Genomic DNA, 21,852 nt, shown 5'->3' with positions numbered 1-21,852 from the left:
GTTGTTTTATATAGTTTTAAAAGTGAATTTATAAAATAAGCTATGAAAGTTTAAAAAGATTAGCACACATATTTTCAAAATCATAAAATGGTACAATAAGAAATTCTCATTTAAAAATCTTTCTGAAGGATTAGACAGGCAATATATTAAGAGTAAACTAATATTTATTGTATACTTACAATGAGCCAGATACTATTATTATGTCACACACATAAATTCACTGCATTGTTCATCTTAATCTCAGAGGCACAGTACTATTGTTATCCCATTTTACAGAAGAGAAAACTGAAGCAGAGAGATGTGAGGTAACTTGCCCAAAGTTACAGAATGAGTAACTGACAAATCTAGGGCTTAAGCCCAAGCAAGTCTGGCTTCAGAGCCCATGGTCTTAACTATTGGACTGTACTGGCTTTCAAATTAAAATGATCCCTTAGTACTTAATACTAAAATTAGAATATCTCTCAAATTCATATGTCAAAGGCAAGTTTTTTATATACTGAAGGAGCTAGTTTTATATCCTCTTTTGGGTCCTTCTTTTGTTTGGATATGACTTGGTAAATATCGAGTGGCTAATGTATTTACTAGACACTTAGAAAACAAGTACAAGCACTCAATGTAGATGAAGATGAATACTATGGAAGATGTGAAAAATATAATATGAAGAGGCAGGAAAGAAACTGATTCTGTCACTTGCTATCTAAATCACAATGGGCAAGCTCTTTAATCCCTAAATCTGATCTATCACATTCAAAATAGAGGTATTTCTTTCAAGGGTGCTGTGATCAATTAAGATGATACATGTAATGTACTATTATCAATGTAAAATAGTATTTTCCTCAGGAAAAAAAAGCCAGAGCCCACTGTTGAAAGGCAAGAACCTCAATGGCAAGTATTATTTTGATCTTCTATTACTCAAATTAAAACAGAAAAAAATCTTGACAAGAAAACAGAAAATCCATTTTAGCTCTGATCTATGGAGTCATGCAAAATAACAGAACACATGGCTGAAAAAGTAATCATGAAGCAGACCCATAAAAAATGACTAGGTTTTACTTTTCATCTCCTTTAGCACATTGTCAAATTTTCATGAGAATTAACTTACATTTTCTTTTCATTTCATTTTAGAATTCGGTTATGAATGTCTTATAATCTTATGTGAAAAGATACTAGAGCACAGTTAAGCATATACTCATCAAATATATATATACAGTTTTTGTTTGTTTTTAATCCTCCACCGAGGACATATTTTTATTGATATGAGAGAGGAAGGAAGAGGGGGAGAGGGAGAGAAGTAGAGAGGGAGAAAGCGAGAGAGAGAGAGATACTTCTGTCCTTGCCCCAACCAGGAATCAAATCTGCAACCTGGGCATGTTCCTTGACTAGGAATCAAACTGGCCACCTTTTTGTGTATGGGACAACGCTCCAAACACCTGAGCCACACCGGCCAGGGCAATCAAATATTTTTAAACCACTATGTCAAAGTCACTGAATCAGAATCAAGAGAATATCTGCAAGAAGGTAACAATTTTAGAGCAGTTATAAAGTTGTTAAAGCCACTAAGTCTAATAAAGCATAATGATATAACATCTTAATAGTGCTTAAATACTACACAGTTTATCAAACAATCTACCTGTAAAGGCAAGGTACAACTTACCTGGAAGGAAAGTGAAAGGTAACACTAGTTAATTTATGGTCAATTTGTTTTTAAGTTTCTACGTTGGTAAAGAAATGTCTCATTAATTTGCATTAATAAAAAACACCTCTCTGATTTTATTAACAATAGGAAGAAAGCCTTCATTCAACCTATATTTCTTTAACAAACTTGAACACAAATCACTTACTGCTGCTGAACTCAATATGCAATTATGAAGGTTGTAATTCTGCCACCATTCCCACCAATCAAGGAGGAAAACAGGAATTAAGACATTTCAGAATTATTCAGGCAAAAATTCTGACTAAATATCTGAATTCATGATTTCACTATATAGTAAGACAATTCTGTTACACAATTTACATTGAATTATATCTAATAAAAGTTAAATCATTTCATCAACCAATTTTTATTAAATGGCCCCCAAAACACTAGGTCATATTACCTCTATGAAAATAATATCCAAAGTACAAAGTATATCTCAAGTATAAAGACCACTGAATGTAATACAAAGCAAAATCTACAAAGAAGATATAAACTCTAAATAGGTAAATATTGTTACATGATAGTTTTAAATGTATAAATATTAATTATAACTCCCTAGATCAATCATTTAACCAAAATGTATTTTAGCCCTGGCTGGTTTGGCTCAGCAGTTAGAGCGTTGGCACACATACCAGAGTCGCGGGTTCAATTCCAGTCAAAGGCACATACCTCAGTTGTGGTTTAGTTCCAGCCCTGGTCAATGTTATGAGGAAGGCAACCAATTGATGTCTCTCTCTCACATTAGTGTTTCTCTCTCTCTTTCTCCCTCCCACTCTATCTGAAAATAAATGGAAAAATATCCTAGGGTGAGGATTTTTTTTTTAAGTATTTTAAAAAATATTCTTTTAAGTACAAAAAGCATATAAACTCAAATTTATTACACTTCACCCAATTCTAGGGTCAGTTGTATTGCTTGCTAATTATCTAAATCCCTCAGGGGCTTAGAAACAGAAGTAGCTAGCTCTCTAATATCAGCCCAGAAAATGAGAAAAGAACAGCTGAGACTCAGTGTCTCATTCAGTTATTGTACTGCCTTTCATTCATTCATTACAGTGTCTTTAAGAAAATACAAGAAATGTTAACACTAGATTTTTTTTTAATTGGTTGAACAAACTTTTTAAAAAAACTGATGTGTGAAAGAGAGGAAGGGAGAGGGAGAGAAAAACATTGATGAGAGAGAACACCGATTGGCTGCCTCTTGCATGCCCCGCACCAGGAATTTGGCCCACAACCGGGACATGTGCCCTGACCTGGAATCGAACCAGCAACCTCTTAGTGCATAGGCTGACACTCAACCACTGAGCCACACTGGCCAGGCGGTTGAATGAATTTTTGAGTATAGACTAAGATTTCACAACCTCTAAGAATAGTGCCATCACCCAAGCAAATTAAAATGATCAAGAGCACTTGGGATTTATACACTGAAAACAGTGTATTTGGTTTTTTTAAACCAGCATTATCAAGATATTGAAAAAGGCTTAAAATAATTTAACTAAATATGAGTCTTAAATACCCATTTCGATTTCTAGCACTATCATGCTTAAGAGAAACCATACTGGGAAAAACTACTGCCCATAATTTATTCCCATGATGCAGAAAAATACTCAAAAGACCTACTGGAAAATGACTGGGAGAGAGAAAATGTTAGAAACTGATCATTTTAACAGTACACTATAACTACACTATTACTCCTTATAAGTAAAGAGACTAGCCCTGGCTGGTATGGCTCAGCTGTTTGAGCGTTGGCCCTCGGACCAAAGAATTGCGAGTTCGATTCCAGTCAAGGGCACATACCTCGGTTGCAGTTCAGTCCCTGGCCCTGGTCCAGGTGGAACCAGAGGCAACCAATCAATGTGAGAGAAGTTTCTCTCCCCCACCCCCACCCCCACTCTATCTGAAAATAAATGAAAAAATATCCTCGGGTAAGGATTTTAAAAAAAAAAAAAAAAGGAGACTAACATTAACATCAAGTATTTAAATCACTTTACTAGAGGCTACTCAAACTGAAGCTATCCTAAAGCATGAGTTATTTATTAAGCCATATGCCAATTATTTTCTATATTTTGATTAAGATTCTCACATTACCCAAATTATTACATTTGGGTGAATGGTCTCCCATGACAAAAAGACTGCTATGCTGCTAAGGTCAATTTATACTAGACAAATAACCTCCTCTAATAACCACAGGTTAATGTTTCTATATTTAAACGCATAAAAGTTTCTAACTGCTTTTAACACTATGTCCTCCTGTACAAAATGTTCATGGTGACTTGAATAATGCAAAAACAGATCTGCTTATCAAGCTGAAAGTGGCCAGTGATAAGTACAATTAATAATATACATATAGCCCAGCTGGTGTGGCTCAGTGGATTGAGCCACACCATCGACTGAGTGGTCCGGATTCCATTCCCAGTCAGGGCACATGCCCAGGTGGTGGGCTCGATCCCCGGTAGGGGGCATGCAGGAGGCAGCTGATGGATGTTTCTCACAATGATGTTTCTACCTCTCTCTCCCTTCCTCTCTCTTTAAAAAAAAAAAATCAATAAGCCCTGGATGGTTTGGCTCAGCAGTTGGAGCGTCGGCCTGTGGTCCAGAGAGAACTGGGTTCAGTTCCCGCTAAGGGCACGTACCTCGGTTGCAGTTTGTCCCTAGCCCTGGTTGGGCCCTGCGGGAGGCAGCTGCTCAATGTGTCCCTTTCACATCGATGTATGTTTCTCTCTCTCTCTCTCCTTCCCACTCTATCTGAACAAAAAATGAAAAAATGTCCTCGAGTGAGAATAAAAAAGAAAAAAAAATCAATGAAAACATTTTTAAAAAATTATTGCCCTGGCCGGTTTCGCTCAGTGGTCAGAGCATCAGCCTATGGTCCAGAGAAACCCAGGTTCGATTCCCACTAAGAGCACGTACCTCGGTTGCAGTTTGTCCCTGGCCCTGGTTGGGTGGTGCAGGAGGCAGCCACTTGATGTTTCCCTTTCATGTCAATGTTTCTCTCTCTCTTTCTCTTCCTCTCTTTCCTTCCCACTCTATCTGAACAAAAAATGACAGTGTTCTCAGGTGAAAATTAAAAAATAAAAATTATATACATATAATCAATGTTCACAATCATCATTTAGGTTAAAATGATATGCTAAAAGCATCTAAATAAAGTTTACAAGAGATAATCTGAAATTAGATTGAAAAAAATTATTTCACTAGTTCTAAGCGAAGAACTAGCTTTGAAACAGTTCATTTGAGGAGAGAAATTAGGCTAATATAAGCCTAACAAAAAGTCAAAGACTGACAAGGCAACTATAAAGACTAATGGAATTTTAGGTTCTAGGCAGAAAATAATGCATCCAAAACAAATGTCCTATGAACAGTGAAGTGTCTAGAAGTTATGGAGCAAACTGAAGGAACTGGAGGTATTTAGCCTGAAGATGAAAGGGAAACATCTGAGCAGTCTGCAAATACACAGTGAGACAAAAGTAGGTTTACAGTTGTTCACTTAGAAAATAATACAATAATTAATAAATGATAATACAAGAATAAACACTGTTTTGCATACTGACAACTGTAAACCTACTTTGCCTCACCCTTTGAGATATTATCATGAGTAATATCTGAATGAGAAGCCAGTGCTTCTCAAACTATCTGTGGTAAAGGAATAATTTTATTCTGGTCATTACAGACTTTTATAAATTACAGTAACAATATCATGACAATGGAAAATTGTTATTAAAATGTCTAAATGCTTAGTCTCAGTTTCTATATATAATTCACTGTGAATAGGTAATCAGGTCATGGACCCTGTTTGAATAGCTTTATGCCATCTGCACTAGAGAAAAGAAATACATCAAAGGCAACCAGTTTATGGGGAGTTAAATTTCAGCTTGAATTCCTAGCAAATCCATGTCCAACACTGGAATGCCTTACAGTACTAATCTCTTTTGAGAGGTTTTTGGAGAAAGAATTTATCTGTCAGATAACCTGCAAAATGGATTCCTGCACTGGAAGAGTGATTAGATTAAATCATTGTAGAATCTCATTTCTACGCTTCTGTGAGGCCAATCAAAAGCAAACACAGCCCTGGCTGGTTTGGCTCAGCGGTTAGAGCGTCCGCCTGCGGTCTGGAGAGACCCAGGTTCGGTTCCCGCTAAGGGCATGTCCCTGGCCCTGGTTGGTCGTGCGGGTGGCAGCCACTCGATGTGTCCCTTTCACATCGATGTTTCCCTCTCTCTCTCTCTTCCTCTCTCTCCCTCCCACACTGTCTGTACAAAAAATGGAAAAATGTCCTCGGATGAGGATTAAAAATAGCCAATAAAAAGTAATAAAAGCATACTTACAAAATCAGTTGTGTTGTATTAGGTAGGACATATATATAAAAAAAAAAGACAAGAAAAACGACAAAACACTATATAAATCAAAATTAAGAAACCTTAAATAGTTGATATTTATTAATAGAAGATAACTATTTTCCTTTTTAACTCATTACTGACTATATGAATATTCTGGTTGCCCCTTTAAAGTTTAAAACAGTCCTCACTACTCAAAGCACAAAACAAGGATTTTTGTTGTTGTTGTTAATCCTCACCCGAGGACATTTTTCCATTGATTTTTAGATAACAGTGGAAATGAGGGAGTGGGGGAGAGAGGAAGGAAGAGAGAGAGAAACATCAATGTGACAGAGACACATTGACTGGTTGCCTCCTGCACAAGCCCCTCTGGGGCGGGGAATCAAACCTACAACCTAGGTACATGACCTTGACCTGGAATCAAACTTGAGACCCTTTGGTCCATGGGCTGACGCTCTACCTGCTGAGCCCAACTGGCCAGGGCAAGAATTTTTTTTTAAAGAAACATTGTGAAACACCATTGTCATCTTAAATTCTCACCTCTGAGCAACCCTCAACCACCAAGGTTTACCCATATAGCCTCTGCACCTACCTTAACCCTGACCTAACTGCACTACTGGTATGAACTATTCGTCTTCTTTTCTGGTTAAATAAATCAAATTCTAGTGGTAACTACTTAAATCAGTCATTCCTTCCCAACTGCAGTCTTATGGAAATAGAAAAGTGTACTCCCCATATTACTTCCTGGATCAATAGCTATTTCAGACTTTCAACCATAAACTTCAAATATAGTTGCAAAGTACTCAGCCAAAGGCTATTGCTGTTGCCTCCTTTCTGTACCCCTCAGCCCTCGAAATCCACCCTCCATAAGAGCTGACCTAATGGCCACTGACTACTACCATCAACTTCTACTGTGTTGAGCACTATTAGGTACAGATGCTACACAGCAGCCTATATTATCTTGTAACAACAAAAGTGGCACCTAAATCAGGTGTCTTCACTAATTACCACATGTACATACATCATTTCTCTCTATTTTTTAATGGATATTGCCAGGAGAAGGACTCTTATAAATGTACTTCACATGGTTGCATTCGCCCTGGTCAGTATGGCTCAGTGGTTAGCATGTCAGCCCATGACCAAAGAGTCATGGGTTTGATTCCGGTCAAGGGCATGTACCTCAGTGGCAGTTTGATCAATGGCCCTGGTTGGGGTCATGAGGGAGGCAACCAATCGATGTGTCTCTCTCACATCGATGTTTCTTTCTCTCTCTCTCTCTCCCTCCCTCCCTCTCTATCTGAAAATCAAAGAAAAAATATCAAGTCAGGATTTTTTTAAGTTAAAAATTTTTTCATGGCGAATTTGGTGCACTAATTTCTAATTTTCTGATCTAAAATACCACCTATAACGAATAAACCATTTAAAAAAGAGTGTCAATGGTGGCATCAATAAATTAAAACACAAAACAATAAGAGCAAACCTGTTATAGAGAGGGAACCGTGAAACACACAAAAAAAGAATAGCAAGTAAGTTCAAGTGATAGAAAAAGTAAACATTTGAGTTTTTTAAATCACAAGAAGAAAACAAATCCAAGGTAAAAATCACCATATGCTTGCCAGATTTCTTTTAAAATCAGACTCAAAATCTATGACAGACTCACATTTAAACAGGAGTACTTAAGACTGTTACACTTTGAAATTTTCCTGGAATGTTAAGAAATCACCTGCAATGAGCCCTTTTCCACAAGTTCTTTCAGTAGCATGAAGACTTTAAACATTTTTAAGTATGAGCTCCAAAAATAAATTCTCAATTCTGAGAAACATTTAAAAATCACCTGTTTTGTCTCTCAGTATTCTGTAGCTCCCTGTGGTCCCTTTTCAGGTGTTTGGTCAAAGATGTAAAGTACTCTTTTAAAAGATTCTGGAAAGGTTGTTGTTTCTCTGGACTAATTATCTCACTAGGCGGAAAAGTCAAATTAAACTTCTCTGCAGCACTCTTTACTTTCCTTGGTACAAGTCCAGCAATATCATCTCCACAATGTCGACAAAAACTAATCACCACAGAAACATGAGTATGTGATTCCCGATCAGCATTAATTATATTTTTTAGCTGTTCATAGATTAAAGAAAGACCTTCCTTGTCAGTGAAAATCCCAACTATTGTCAATTCTGCAATGAAACGCAAATCAGTTCTTAGTTTGGTAATGTTAGGTGTTTTCTCTTCTTTCCTTGCTTCAAAATGTTTTTTCCAAACCTGCAGAAGTGACGGGGCAAAGTCAACATAGCGCTGGTGAAACAGAGAGCATAAGTGCACAGCACAATTCACATCAGATATTTTCAGTTTTGCTTCCACAATAGAAGCTACAGCTTCTGCAATGTATTTGCTTAAATTTAAGCCATTAAAATCATGGGACAAGGAGTCTCTCTGTTGTTCCGTAATAGTTTTTAGTTTCTTGACAAAAGCAGTATTTTTCTTCAAACTTGAGTCTAGTCGGCTAAAGAAATTTTCCTCTGGTCGGTTGTCTGGAGCATTTTGATTTTTGCTACGAAGTTCCTTCCTTAACTGATGTCGTTCCCAAGCTTCCTGATGAAGCTGAAGAGATTCCTCTTTCTCCCTATATAAAAAAGAAACAAGTAAATAAAATACCCTGTTTACTTCAAAGCATCATTGCCAAATATCATAAAGGTGAAAGCCAATGAAAAAGTAATCACATAAGCATCAGAATCCAAGAACAAAAGATACAAAAGGCCTTTTCACTACTTTTAAAGACTTTTTATTAATGAATTAAGATAATAAGAACTCACACCCTGGCCGATGTGGCTCAGCGGTTAGAGGCTCATCTGGTACCAGAGAATCTCGGGTGTGATTCCAGTCAAGGGCATGTACCTTGGTTGCGCTTTGATCCCCAACCCTGTTCAGGGTCATGCGGAGGCATCCAGTCAATGTGTCTCTCTCGCATCTATGTTTCTCTCTCTCTCTCTTTCTCTCTCTCACTTTCTCTCTCCCCACCTACCAATCTGTCTGAAAAATCAATGGAAAAAGATCCTTGGGTAAGGATTAAAAAAAAAAATCATTCTACCAACTGGTAAACTAAATGGATAAAGCACTTTTACTTGTCATTTATACCTCAAAAAAAACTGAAAAAAATAAACAAATAAAACATGTGGTATTAAATACAAAAATTATAAAATGATATGCTTGGGAAGGATAAAAAACCTAAAGCAGACAAAATAATTAGGAAAACAGAAAAAATTTGTCCACAAAGAATACTTCTGCTAAAGAATATACATTATAAAAGACTACATTAAAACTGTTTTGAGCCCTGGCCAGTTTGGCTTAGTGCTTAGAGTGCTGGCCCGAGGACCAATGAGTTGCAGGTTCAATTCTAGTCAAGGGCACATACCTTAGTTGCAGTTCATCCCCAGCCCTGGTCGGGTCATACAGGTGGCAACCAGTCCATGTGGCTCTATCACATCGATGTTTCTCTCTGTCTCTGTCTCTGTCTCTGTCTCTGTCTCTGTCTCTGTCTCTCTCCCTCCCTCCCACTCTATCTGATAATAAACAGAAAAGTATCCTTGGGTGAAGAATAAAAAAAAAAAAAAAAAAAAAATGTTTTGAGACTTGCCCTGGCTGGTATGGCACAGTGGTTGAGCGTTGACCCATACACCAAGAAGTTGCTGGTTTGATTACTGGTCAGGGCACATGCCCAGGTTGTGGGCCAAATCCCCAGTGGGGGGCATGCAGGAGGTGGCCAATCAATATTCTCTCTCATCAATGTTTCTATCTCTCTCTCTCTCTCTCCCTTCCTTTCTCTCTAAAATCAATTAAAAAAAATTTTTTAACCAAACTTTTAATTAAGTAACCTTGCTACGTATGGGTCTTAAAATTCAAGTATAACTTTAAAAATTTGGAAAGGAACCAGAAGGGAACTATAGGGTAAAACTCCTTTAATCAAAGATTAACAAACTCAGTTTATCTAGAAAATAGTTAAAAACAAATCCAAGACTGATAAAACTCAGAGGGAAGGTGGGGGGGGGGGGGTTGTTTCAAAGAACTTATATGCATTTATGCATAACCAATGGTCACAGACAAGTATAGTGAAGGCAGTGGGAGCGGGGAGGAAGGTGTCAATGGGGGAAAAAGGAGTAAATCTGTAATACATCCAAAAGTAAAGATTTTTTTTAATCTACCTATATTTCTACTATAAAATGAAACATGTTTAAATTGCAGAAATAGTAAAATAACTTGGGCGGGAGTGAGAGAGTGGAGACAATCTGACTTTGAGGTTTCTAAGATACCAAAATATACAACTTTAAAATACTTATTTCTTAAAAAGTAGACTTTCGGCCCTGGCCAGTTTGGCTCAGCAGTTAGAGCATTGGTCTGCGGTCCAGAGAGACCTGGGTTCGGTTCCTGCTAAGGCTGCGTACCTCGGTTGCAGTTTGTCCCCAGCCCTGGTTGGTCGTGCGGGTGGCAGCCACTAGATGTGTCCCTTTCACATCAATGTCTCTCTCTCTCTCTCTTCCTCTCTCTCCCTCCCACTCTATCTGAACAAAAAATGGAAAAATGTCCTTGGGTGAGGATAAAATAAAAGTAGACTTTCGCCTTCTGAAATAACTATTCTTCAGCTACCCTATACTTCTGAATTTTTTTTCCCCACTACGAGCCACAATATGTTAACAAGAATTGCATCCATCACTGGGAACGGGGATAGATGTCTCTTGGAAGTCTCCCAGCCACACACCAACACAGGATTAATATTGAGTATATACTTTAAGAAACTGTAACTTGTAAAAGAGTGCTTTTATATATGCATTACGTAACTCAGTTTTCATCAGTATTAAAACTACTTTAAGATACATAATGAAGCCCTGGCCGATTTGGCTCAGCAGTTAGAGCACTGGCCTGGGGACCAGAGAGTCTTAGGTTCGGTTCCCGCTAGGGGCACGTACCAAAAAAACAAAAAGATACATAATGAAAGATGTACAGGCAAAATAATGTGATGCTTAAAAATACTCCAGGGAGGGGGGTGGTACATGACTGTTGATGCTGCATAGATGAGGGTAGGGGTGGAGGGTTATTAGTTCATTATTCCATTCTATTTTTGCATATGTTTGGATTTTTCCCCAAAAAAGTTGAATTTTTGGTTGCTGTTGTTTTAAGCTCTCTATGTTGGAGGGGAGAGGGAGCAAAAGTTACAGTGAAAGTAAATAGCTGTGTGAATTAAAAAAAGTAAAATATAAAATAAGCAAGAAACTCTCAAGAATCATGGTTCTAAGTGTTTCAGAACTAGAATACATTTCTACTGTCTTCCTGACTTAAGGGTCAATTCCTCATTAAAACAGAAGTTTTGGCCTGGCTGATGTGGCTCAGCGGTTGAGCATTGACCCATGCACCAAGAAGTCACCGGTTTGATTCCTGGTCAGGGCACATGCTCCAGTTGTGGGCTGAATCCCCAGTGGCAGGCATACAGGAGGCAGCCAGTCAATGTTCTCTCTCATTGAAGTCTCTATCTCTCTCTCCCTCTCTCTTCTTTTCTCTCTAAAATCAATAAAGAAAAAATTGTTTTAAAAAATTACTTATGTAAAGAGAAGAGTTCCTGCCATTCAACAACTGTCATTTGCCCTACATCCTAGTAGTCTTCCTATGAAGACTACCTAGTTTTTCACCATTTACTATATTATTTGCATATATACACAAGGTTAAAAACAAATTTAGGCCTGGCTGGTGTGGCTCAGTGGTTGAGTGTTGACCCATGCACCAAGAGGTTGCCAGCTGGATTCCGTCAGGGCATATGCCCCGGTTGTGGGCCCGATCCCCAGTGGGGGGCATGCAGGAGGCAGCCAATCGATGTTCTCTCTCACTGATGTTTCTTTCTTTTTTTTTTTTATCCTCATCCGAGGATATTTTTCCATTTTTTTGTACAGATAGAGTGGGAGGGAGAGAGAGACAGAAACATCGACGTGAAGGGACACATCGAGTGGCTGCCACCCGCACGACCAACCAGGGCCGGGGACAAACTGCAACCAAAGTACATGCCCTTATGCCCTGGCCGGTTTGGCTCAGCGGTTAGAGCGTTGGCCTGCGGTCCGGAGAGACCCGGGTTCGGTTCCCGCTAAGGGCATGTGCCTCGGTTGCAGTTTGTCCCCGGCCCTGGTTGGTCGTGCGGGTGGCAGCCACTCGATGTGTCCCTTTCACATCGATGTTTCTCTCTCTCTCTCCCTCCTGCTCTATCTGAACAAAGAATGAAAAAGTGTCCTCGGGTGAGAATAAAAAAAAAACAAAACAAAAAAAAAAACAACAAAGTACATGCCCTTAGCGGGAATCGAACCCGGGTCTCTCCGGACCGCAGGCCGACGCTCTAACCGCTGAGTCAAACTGGCCAGGGCTGATGTTTCTATCTCTCTCTCCCTCTCTCTCAAATCCATAAAGAAAAATAAATTTTAAAAAACACACAAATTTAGATAAACATAAACATAGGCTGACATTACAGAATTGTACTTAAGGACGGAGGTTTTAAAGTCAGCTCTAGGTTCAAATCCCAGTGCTCCACAGTTTACTATCACCTCAGACAAGTCACTTAATCTCTTTAAGTTTTATTAATCTGTAAAATGAAGATCATAAAATTTCATTAGGACTGCCTTAAAGATAAGTATGAATACACTTCCTAGTGCCTGGCACATAATCAGAACTCAACAAATAGCAGCCATTAAGAACTAAAGATTTTCGCCCTGCCAGTGTGGCTCAGTGGTTGAGCATTGACCCATGAACCAAGAGATCACTGGTTCGATGCCTAGTCAGGGCACATGCCCAGGTTGTGGGCCCAATCCCCAGTGGAGGGCATGCAGGAAACAGCCAATCAATGTTCTCTCTCATCAATGTTTCTCTCTCTCCCTCTCTCTCTCTAAAATCAATCAAGAAAGAAAAAAAAGAAAAAATAAAAAAAAAAAACTAAAGATTTTCAAATTAAAAAGATAGAGTATTATACCATTAAAAAAAAAAGTTTTAAAAAAAATGTAATTCAGATTATCCTATACCTTGAAAAAATAGTTATTAAAGATTACTATTATTTAATTCAAAGAACTAAAGCACCATAGGCATACCTCTAGTCAGTGAAACTAACAGAATATGTAAGATATTCCCCACTCCTAAAGAACTGCACCTCAAAACTTTTATTTAAAATAATCACTGTTTGCCCTGGCCAGTTTGGCTCAGTGGTTGGAGCATCTGCCTGCGGTCCAGAGAGACCCGGGTTCGGTTCCTGCTAAGGGCACATACCTTGGTTGCAGTTTGTCCCCAGCCCTGGTTGGGCCATGCAGGTGGCAACCACTCAATGTGTCCCTTTCATGTCGATGTTTCTCTCTCTCTCTCTCTCCCCCTCCCCTCTATCTGAACAAAAAATGAAAAAAATGTCCTCGGGTGAGGATAAAAAATAAATAAATAAAATAAAATAATCACTGTTTTTCAAAAACATTTCCACCTCCTCATTTCTCACATCATTAAAATAAATGTTCTTACTTCAACTGGGCAGCTTCTTCCTCTTGCTGTCGTTTTGCCTGCTCTTCTTGCTTCTTTCTCTCTTCCTCTTCATGTTTCTTTTTTTCTTCTTCCTCTTTTTTCTTTAATTCCTCTTCTGCCTTTACTTTTTCTTCTTCTTTTTTCTTGCGTTCCTTATCTTCTTTTTTTCTTTTATCTTCTTCCAGTTTCTTCTTTTTGTCTTCAGGGACCTTAATAACCTCCTTCTTGGCAGGGAGCTTGATCTCATCTTTTGGTTTCTCCCTGCTGCTCACTGGTCGCCTATCACCACAGTCTTTTTCCTTGTTGTTTAGCAAAGATTCTTTTTCTTCCATACTTGCTGGCTTTTTACGCTCAGCTGGCATTATGTTACCCAGAACAATCTGTAAGAGTAAAAGAATGTCAGTATTGTAGATACACTGACTTTTTCAGTAATATGACACTATTTTTTTTAGCAGACTATATTAATGCAATTTGACAATTGTGAAAGATTAAATAAATGCATGCAAAATGAATACTATTTCTGTGATAAGATAATTTAATTGATCATTTTCCACATTTAATCATTATTAGTTATGCCTATGTCTAAGTATTTTTTCATTAACAAAAAACTCAAAAGTAGAGAGCACAATATAAGGAACCTCCATATACTCATCACCCTAATTCAACCATTATCAGCTGCAAAACAACATATCATTTAATCATTAACACTTTAGCAATGTATCAGACATTTTGAATCAGTATTAACCCCAACATTTCACATCCGTTAAGAGACCCTAGTGATATTGTGGTAAGCAGTTAGACAGACACGAGCAGAGTTAAGGAAGATGGGCCAGGTACAGAAGGTCACTAGGGTGAAAAGCCCTGGGTACCTAGCAAAGGGCAATTGTAGGGTGGGACCTCACCCCTAGAATGACCTTTCCTCCCTCCCCTAGCATATTGCTAGTTATGCAGTTTGGACCCCCCCTGGCCTTTGTCCCCTAGAGATAACATCTAGGCCTCAGTTGTATTCCAGATCAAGGCCCAGAAAAGCAGCAAAACCAGATCAGTGACCCCCATGGCTGACCTCAGGACCAGCAGCACTGGATAATGACCCTCTGTCCTAGCACTGACCAATCAATCAGTGGAGACCTAGACCCTAAAAGGACACACCAGGAAAACTGCAGGATATTCTATTGAGATCTTCCCCGGGACCTCCCCTAAAATCTCCACCCTTAAAACCTTTTGACTGCAAACTCAGCACGCTCTCTCCCTCTGCACATGACTTTCCTTTCTCCCTCTCTCCCCCTCCTAAACGTGTTACCATTACTTTCCTCACTCCCAAGCTCCAAGGGCCCCTCCTTTATCTCTGTAACTTATTTCCTCAGCCCATTTCTTCTATAAATTACTTCTTCTACCTCTGTGATTTTCCAAATAAATGTTATTTTACAGTTTCAGTTTTGACTCTGAATTCTTTCCTAGCCAGAACTCAAGTACCTAGGTTGCTGAACCCAGGTCGGGTCTGACCTCACCTGGTACAGTTCTGGCCACCCCCAACAACACTATTTCATACAATATTCAACAGAAGTATTTAAGTTGGAGCATAAATGAGTTCTTGTCTCCTACAAATAAACTGACAAAATAGACAATAGAAGACTCACAAATGTTACTTCATTCTTTTAACCTTAACAAACTTTCTAATATAAAAACTGTCAACTATCTCAAATTAGACTAAACTTTTAATCTCTTCATTAGTATTAGTGAAAATTAATATATAAGTAAATACGATGATTATAAAAATCTGTACATTCTATTCTTTATCTTCCAATACAGTAGCTACCAACCAAGTTTCTCAGCCTCAGCACTACTGACATTGTGAGCAGGATAATTGTTTTGTAGGGTTTTTTGGCTAGAGGGGTAGGTAGGGTAGAAATGCACTATACCAAGTTTAGCAGCACCCCTGCATTCTATGCAGTAGACACCAATAGTGTTACCTGTTTGTTTTTTTAATCCTCACCCGAGGGCATTTTTGCATTTATCTTCAGATAGAGCGGGAGAGATGGGGGAAGAGAAAGAGAGAAACATCAATGTGAGAGAGACACATTGACTGGTTGCCACCCACATGACCCCAATCAGGGCGGGGACAAACAGCAAGCGAGGAATGTGCCCTTAGCGGGAACTGAACCAGGGCCTCTCTGGTCAGCAGTCTGATGCTCTAAACCTGAGCCAAACCAGCCAGGGCTCTACATGGTTTTGACAACCAAATATTACTCCAGATATTTCCAAATGTCCCCTGGGGTCAAAATCTCCAACAGTCAAAAACCACTGCACTAGCCACATTTGTCTACTTATATGTAAATTAATTAAAATTAAACAGATTTTGAAATTCAGTTCATAGTCGCTATCCATATTTCAAGTCCTAGATTCTACATGTGGCTAGTGGATACCAAATCAGACATTTGCAGATACAGAACATTTTCATCACCACTGAAAGTTCTAATGGATAGCACTGGTCTATAATACAGGATCTATAGTTTGCTGGAAATAAATTTTTGAGCAAAAGAAGAAAATGTATTTCCCTGAAAATTCAGAATTTCTCACTTCTAAAAATAAATATTTCTACTTAGAACTAGTGTCTTAATATAATTTTTTATGGACAGTGCTCCATGTTTTAATTCCTAGATCATGTGAAAGTTGTATAATAAAAATATTTTCTATTTACCTTTGTAGTTTTTTATTAAAAACTAACATACACAGTATTCTTAAATATTTTCACATATAGGTTTTAAATTAAAGCAATAAAACTAAGTTAGCAAACAAAACACTTGCAATAATACATATTTTATTACTTATTAACACACAAAACATTTATTTCAGCACTTTAATAAAATGTTATCACAGAAAGACAACCTAGGCCAGCAGAAGCACTTGGAGTGATTTCTGAAAGCACATGTCAGTCTGCACCTCTTCTATCACCTTTTACTTGCCCCTCTTCTCTCTTTTACTCCACTTGCGTATTCTATACAGCATTTTGACAATGACACCCAAAGGCTTTAGTTAACCCCAGTGGTGGAACTCAGAACCACCACCAATTTAAGCAAACACTGAAATATGAAAGAGCATAACTACTTACGTGGTAAGACAGTGTTAACATTTATATTATCTGGGAAGTTTAGTTATCAATTCTTATACCACTTCAATTAAATATCCATCTTTAATGTGAAAATATCACACCTTAAAGCAAGCAAACTTTCAAAAGAGAGAATAATACTAATAGCTACCACTCACTGATCCATAGTAAACATATACTTTATCTCATTTAATACTAAAATCTTTATGAGGAGGGTATTGTTTTCCCTGTTTTATAAATGCGTAAACTGAGACTTGACCAAGTAACCTGACCAAGGCCTCCACAGATGGTGACTGAGATGGAATCTGATGAAACCACGTTCTTAACCAAAGTTATTAAGAACCTTGAAAGTACAGTACCAAATGATGAGCTGGAAGACATTACAGATACTAAGAAAAAAATCACAGAATTATGTATCTCAAGAGTAGAAAAAGTGACTGACAATGGCTAAGCAATTTTTACATTATATTGTTTTTGCTGTTGTTTTTAATTCTCACCAAGGATACTTTTTCATTGATTTTTTTTTTTTTTTTTTTTTTTTTTTTTAGGTAGAGTGAGAGGAAGGGGGGGTGGGGAGAGAAAGAGAGAGAAACACCAATGTGAGAGAGACACATCCATTGGTTGCCTCCAGCAAGACCCTGAGCAGGCCAGGATTGAACCCAAAACCAAGGTATGTGCCCTTGGAACCCCAGACTCTTCAGTCTGAGGGCCAACACTCTGACCGCTGAGCCAAACACACCAGGGCTTACATTATGTCTTTAAATTTTGGCAGATTCTAGCTAAAATATTCAGGGTCAAGATAATTCTTAAGGTACCAATACAATCTTATTTATGGTATTTGTCATTACGTGAAAACAAAGTGTTTATGTAAAATTTGCACTTTTTCTGCATTTACCTTCAGATAGAGTGGGAGGGAGAGAGGGGGGAAGAGAGAGACACACACACATTGACTGGTTGCCACCCACACGACCCCAACTGGGGTGGGGACAAACTGCAACGGAGGTACATGCCCTTAGCAGAATGGACCTGGGACTCTGGTCCACAGGCCAAAGCTCTAACCACTGAGCCAAACATGCCAGGGCTAAAATTTGTATTTTGATATTAAGCATCAACAAGTGACATTTCAGCAACACAAGCAATACTATTAATAAATGTATAATTAATGTCTCATTTTTTAAGATAAAATTAGATATTAAATACTGTTGAAACATTAAGAAATTCACTGGAAATCTGACAAATTCATAAAGGATTATAATTTATTAGCTCAACAAAGTCTCCCAAATGTTTGTGACTCTCTATAGTCTTCGTTTATTTAATAAATTGTTAAGTGCCTACTACATCAAACTGTAGCAGGTACTCATAAATTAGATCCTGCTCTAGAGCATAATAAAACAGGATCTAAATAAGACCCTTAAGTGTTGGTACAGTTATCTTCTTTGAATCATCTTACTTATATTACAAACATAAACTCCAAGTATACTTGGAACTAATTTCAGTGAACAAAAAAATGGGACAAAAATGTAAAGGTTCATGTAAAAGTAGTAATGCAACATGTAAAAAAATAATACAAGTCAGGCCAGTGTGGCTCAGTGGCTGAGCGTCAACCCATGCACCAAGAGGTCACCGGTTCGGTTCCTGGTCAGGGTACATGCCCAGGTTATGGTCCCCAGTGGGGGGCATGCAGGAGGCGGCCAGTGGATGTTCTCTCTCATCCATGTTTCTATCTCTCTCTCCCTCTCCTTTTCTCTCTTTCTGAAATCAATAAAGAAAAAATAATAACAATATAGGTTTTGAAGTCAGAAAAACTTTAAGTTTGCGTCCCAATTCTGCAACCTGGAAACTGGGCAACAATTTCTCTGAATCTGTTAATAAAATGGAGACATTGGTACCTTTTCTTACAGAGTTCTTAAACTTCTAGCTTAAGGGAGGCATTCAATAAATGTTTATGTTCTTTCACACAGAACACTTAAAAGTTCATCATAAGATGAGAGATTTTTAGAGTTAGGACTACTAGATTTTTATGCACTCCAATTCTCAATTTTCACATTGAAGTGGCAACCGAAGAGTGACATGCCCAAGATTACACAACTAGTTTAGTAGCTGGGTCAAGCCTCACTGTCCAGTGCTCTTTTCCATTATATAACCTGACTAAGATTTAGAAAGCCAAATAAAATATACAAATGACATAACTCAGATCAGTATACATTTGTATTGTCAATTTAAAAAATTAAACTGAGCAACAAATTACATTTAATAAAATGCTAAACTTTAAAATTTTTTTTTTATCCTCACCCGAGGACACTTTTTGATATTTTGTTCAGATAGAGTGGGAGGGAGGGAGGGAGGGAGGGAGGGAGGGAGGGAGGGAGGGAGGGAGAGAGAGAGAGAGAGAGAGAGAGAGAGAGAGAGAGATCGAGATCGAGGTGAAAGGGACACACCGAGTAGCTGCCATCCGCACAACCCAACCAGGGCCAGGGACAAACCGCAACTGAGGTACGTGCCCTTAGCGGAAACCGAACCCGGTTCTCTCGGGACGCCGGCCGACGCTCTAACCACTGAGCGAACGGGCCAGGGCAACTTCTTTTAAATTTTTAAGTAAATCCATGCTTCAATAGAGCTAAATATTTTATCTAAAGTGTTTCAAAAAGGTTTTCAAGTAAAAAGTAAAAACTTTTAATAGATTCCAGCTCAAAATAATACTGATAAAAATTAGTGATCTTTTAGTTGGAATATAAGTAGCTCTTACAGATTATTTTACTGAGTATAAATACAGTCAAATGGTCCTTAAAAGGAACTCATGCTTTAAAACCACCTTTTTAGTTCCCAAAATAATGCCCTTGCCCTTAGGTTTTATGTTTTATTTGGTTTTCTCAATATACTCTGGACGTCCAAAAGAAAGTAAAACTACTTTATTAGTAAAACAGGTACCAATGGAGTGTATTGGGAGACAGAGTGCGGAGAAGGGGTGTTTCCCTTTTAAAGATACTCCTTTGCAAAGTACCATATGGACTCTGTATGAAATCATAATCAGACTGTTCTGAAAATACTCCCGAGTAAGAGAATACTGTTTACCTTTTAATTCTGTGTTATGCGAATATTCTAAGGGCGGAAAAGCACAGGGGTATTATTTACCAGTCTTTGAATGTAAAGAACATCCTTAGTCTAAAGGACTCATTCAGAGTTTTTACAAATTTCACCAGTGTTCAAAATGGGTCTCTTGATGAGTTGTACAATTTTTATGAACACCTAAAAACTATGATAAATGAGAAGAATGAGTAATAGTTTCACTTTGGCCTGATGCATCCCTATGGACAAGTCCTAAAACAAAAAGAGAGCTGAAGGTCCGGTCCACTGTGTATCCCACAAGCCAGTGAGCTGGCTCTGCTTGGCCAACCTGAAGATCAAATACCCTGTGATCATCTCCTTAGTGTAACAGTGCTAACAAGAGTACCAGGAGCCATGGGATGAAGGCAAAGTGAAGAATCACCAGCCTACGAGACTAGAAAAAAGTAAATCAAACCACCTATGCCCACCATTCCCCAATACACCAAAACCCCTTCCCCTAAACACGCATCTCCCACAAACCCCTGCTCTCGCTCCATGTTCCTATGCCTAACACGCTTCCCCGCCACAAATTCCCTTCCTACGGGTATCCACGGTCACCTTCGACTACCATCCTTACCCCAACCCTAACTTCGTACCCCACCCTCCCTCACCACCGAAGAACGAAACTCTCCGGCTGGTCTCCTACTCCACATCCTCCCACACAAGCACCCTCCCCACTTCCTCGCCCTCGCTTCCCTCCCGGCCCCTAAAGAGCTCTCCCCAACCTCCCCTCGCTCTACTCCACACCCTCAAACACCTTCACCCCGACACAGCAGGCTCCCCGCCTCCGGCCGCGAGGCCCGGCCCCGGCATGTGGGGCAGGCGCCCCTCATGCCTGCCCCGGGCCAGGCGCTCCCGCGTTGGAGGGAGCCTCCGAGAAAAGGGGTCTGAGAAGGACGACGCTGGACCCGCGGTCCGTCTCCTGTTAGTCGCCCCCGGAGCGCTGGGGTGAGGAGTCGCCTCTTGGGTCCCCCAGGGAGTAGAAGTCCAGGCCGGTGCCCCCCAGCCCCACTTCTTCCCGGTAGTTGGAGCGGAGGGGAAGGAGGTTCTCTGGGACTCACCTCGAGCCTGTTGTCAACATTAGCCCCGGGTTTCCCAGCACCAACTGCAGCGCTCGGGCTCTCCCCTCCCCTCCCCCCACCTATCTCGCAGCCGAGGGCCCGCCTTCCCTCAGCTCCCCTCCTCCCTCCGCCCGCCGGCCCTCCCGCCCGCCACTCACCAGCGCCGACAGACTGTGAGTGGGGGCGGGGCGGAGGGAGGTAGAAAGGAAGAAGCTCTCTACTAAATTGCCAGATCGAAAACAATCCGGGTGGCCCATCCCCCGGCACACCGATGCCCTTAGCTTAGCTACGAAGTGGCAGATGGCGAGCAAAGGCTCAGATAGGTGCCACACACTTAGTTGTTCGTTCGAATTGCCCACTTGATGAGAGGAGAAAATTCTTTAGGCAGGCAATCAATAGGACAGCCACAACCAGCCCCTCGAGCCAGGGCCCAGCTGAGGGGAAGAGTGTTCCGAGGGCCGGAGGCAGGAAGTGGATTGGTCGCCAGGAAAGGGAAAGCGCCTGAATTGGAGATGCGCAAGCGCAGGCCTACGGGGGAGGGGAGCGGGGAGAGCAAGAATGGGCGGGACGGAGCTAACTAGGAAGTAAGGAAGGGCGGTGGAACAGGAGAATTACGGATCGCCATGAAGGACAAGTCAGGCCACGTGATTCTCGTGGGAGTTTCCTGGTGTGAACAGAAGGAAGGAGAGGTGTAAGAAGGGAAAGTTTGGACTTACTCTAGGAGTGAGGTTGAAGCTTTGGGAACCGGAGAAGCTAAAGAATATAGCTGATGAGAAAGGTAGGAGTTGATTAGGATTAGGTTTAGATTTAAGAGTGCCCTAGAGAAAGTACGAAAGTCCCGTGGGAGAATTTCCAGGAGCCGTTTTAGGTGTTTGACATAGAAAGATCTCAGCGTAAAGAAAATCAAGGCTTTTTCCATACAGGTTTTAGAAAGTACCCGGTTCTAGCAAGCACATTTAAAACATTACAATGGAATGATTTCCTTGTGTTTATTGAATGAAATTATTCGTGTCTTTTTTATGGCTACTCTTGTTA

At 39.7% G+C, this 21,852-nt stretch overlaps 1 protein-coding gene across 8 annotated transcripts in view; it reads right to left on the bottom strand.

The window, feature by feature from the left end:
• UPF2 (UPF2 regulator of nonsense mediated mRNA decay) overlaps positions 1-20,891 on the bottom strand; it is a 121,869-nt gene extending 100,978 nt beyond the window's left edge. For 6 of the 8 annotated variants that reach the window (XM_036254577.1, XM_036254561.1, XM_036254568.1 and 3 more), the window contains exons 1-3: positions 20,818-20,867; positions 13,546-13,925; positions 7,862-8,641 (exon numbers count right to left, since the gene is read on the bottom strand). In XM_036254577.1, coding sequence (XP_036110470.1) covers positions 7,862-8,641; positions 13,546-13,907 — 1,142 coding nt within the window. In that variant the 5' untranslated portion in view covers positions 13,908-13,925; positions 20,818-20,867. Of the gene's footprint in view, positions 1-7,861; positions 8,642-13,545; positions 13,926-15,515; positions 15,540-20,817 lie in introns of those variants that run through there. The other 2 variants (XM_036254583.1, XM_036254563.1) reach the window with 2 other exon arrangements.
• Between the last annotated feature and the right edge of the window lie 961 nt (positions 20,892-21,852).

This window comes from Molossus molossus, unplaced genomic scaffold, assembly GCF_014108415.1.
Source record: "Molossus molossus isolate mMolMol1 unplaced genomic scaffold, mMolMol1.p scaffold_m16_p_1, whole genome shotgun sequence".
Lineage (NCBI taxonomy): Eukaryota > Metazoa > Chordata > Mammalia > Chiroptera > Molossidae > Molossus > Molossus molossus.
Note: the sequence above shows the minus strand (reverse complement) of the source record. Positions and strands in the feature narration are given on the sequence as shown.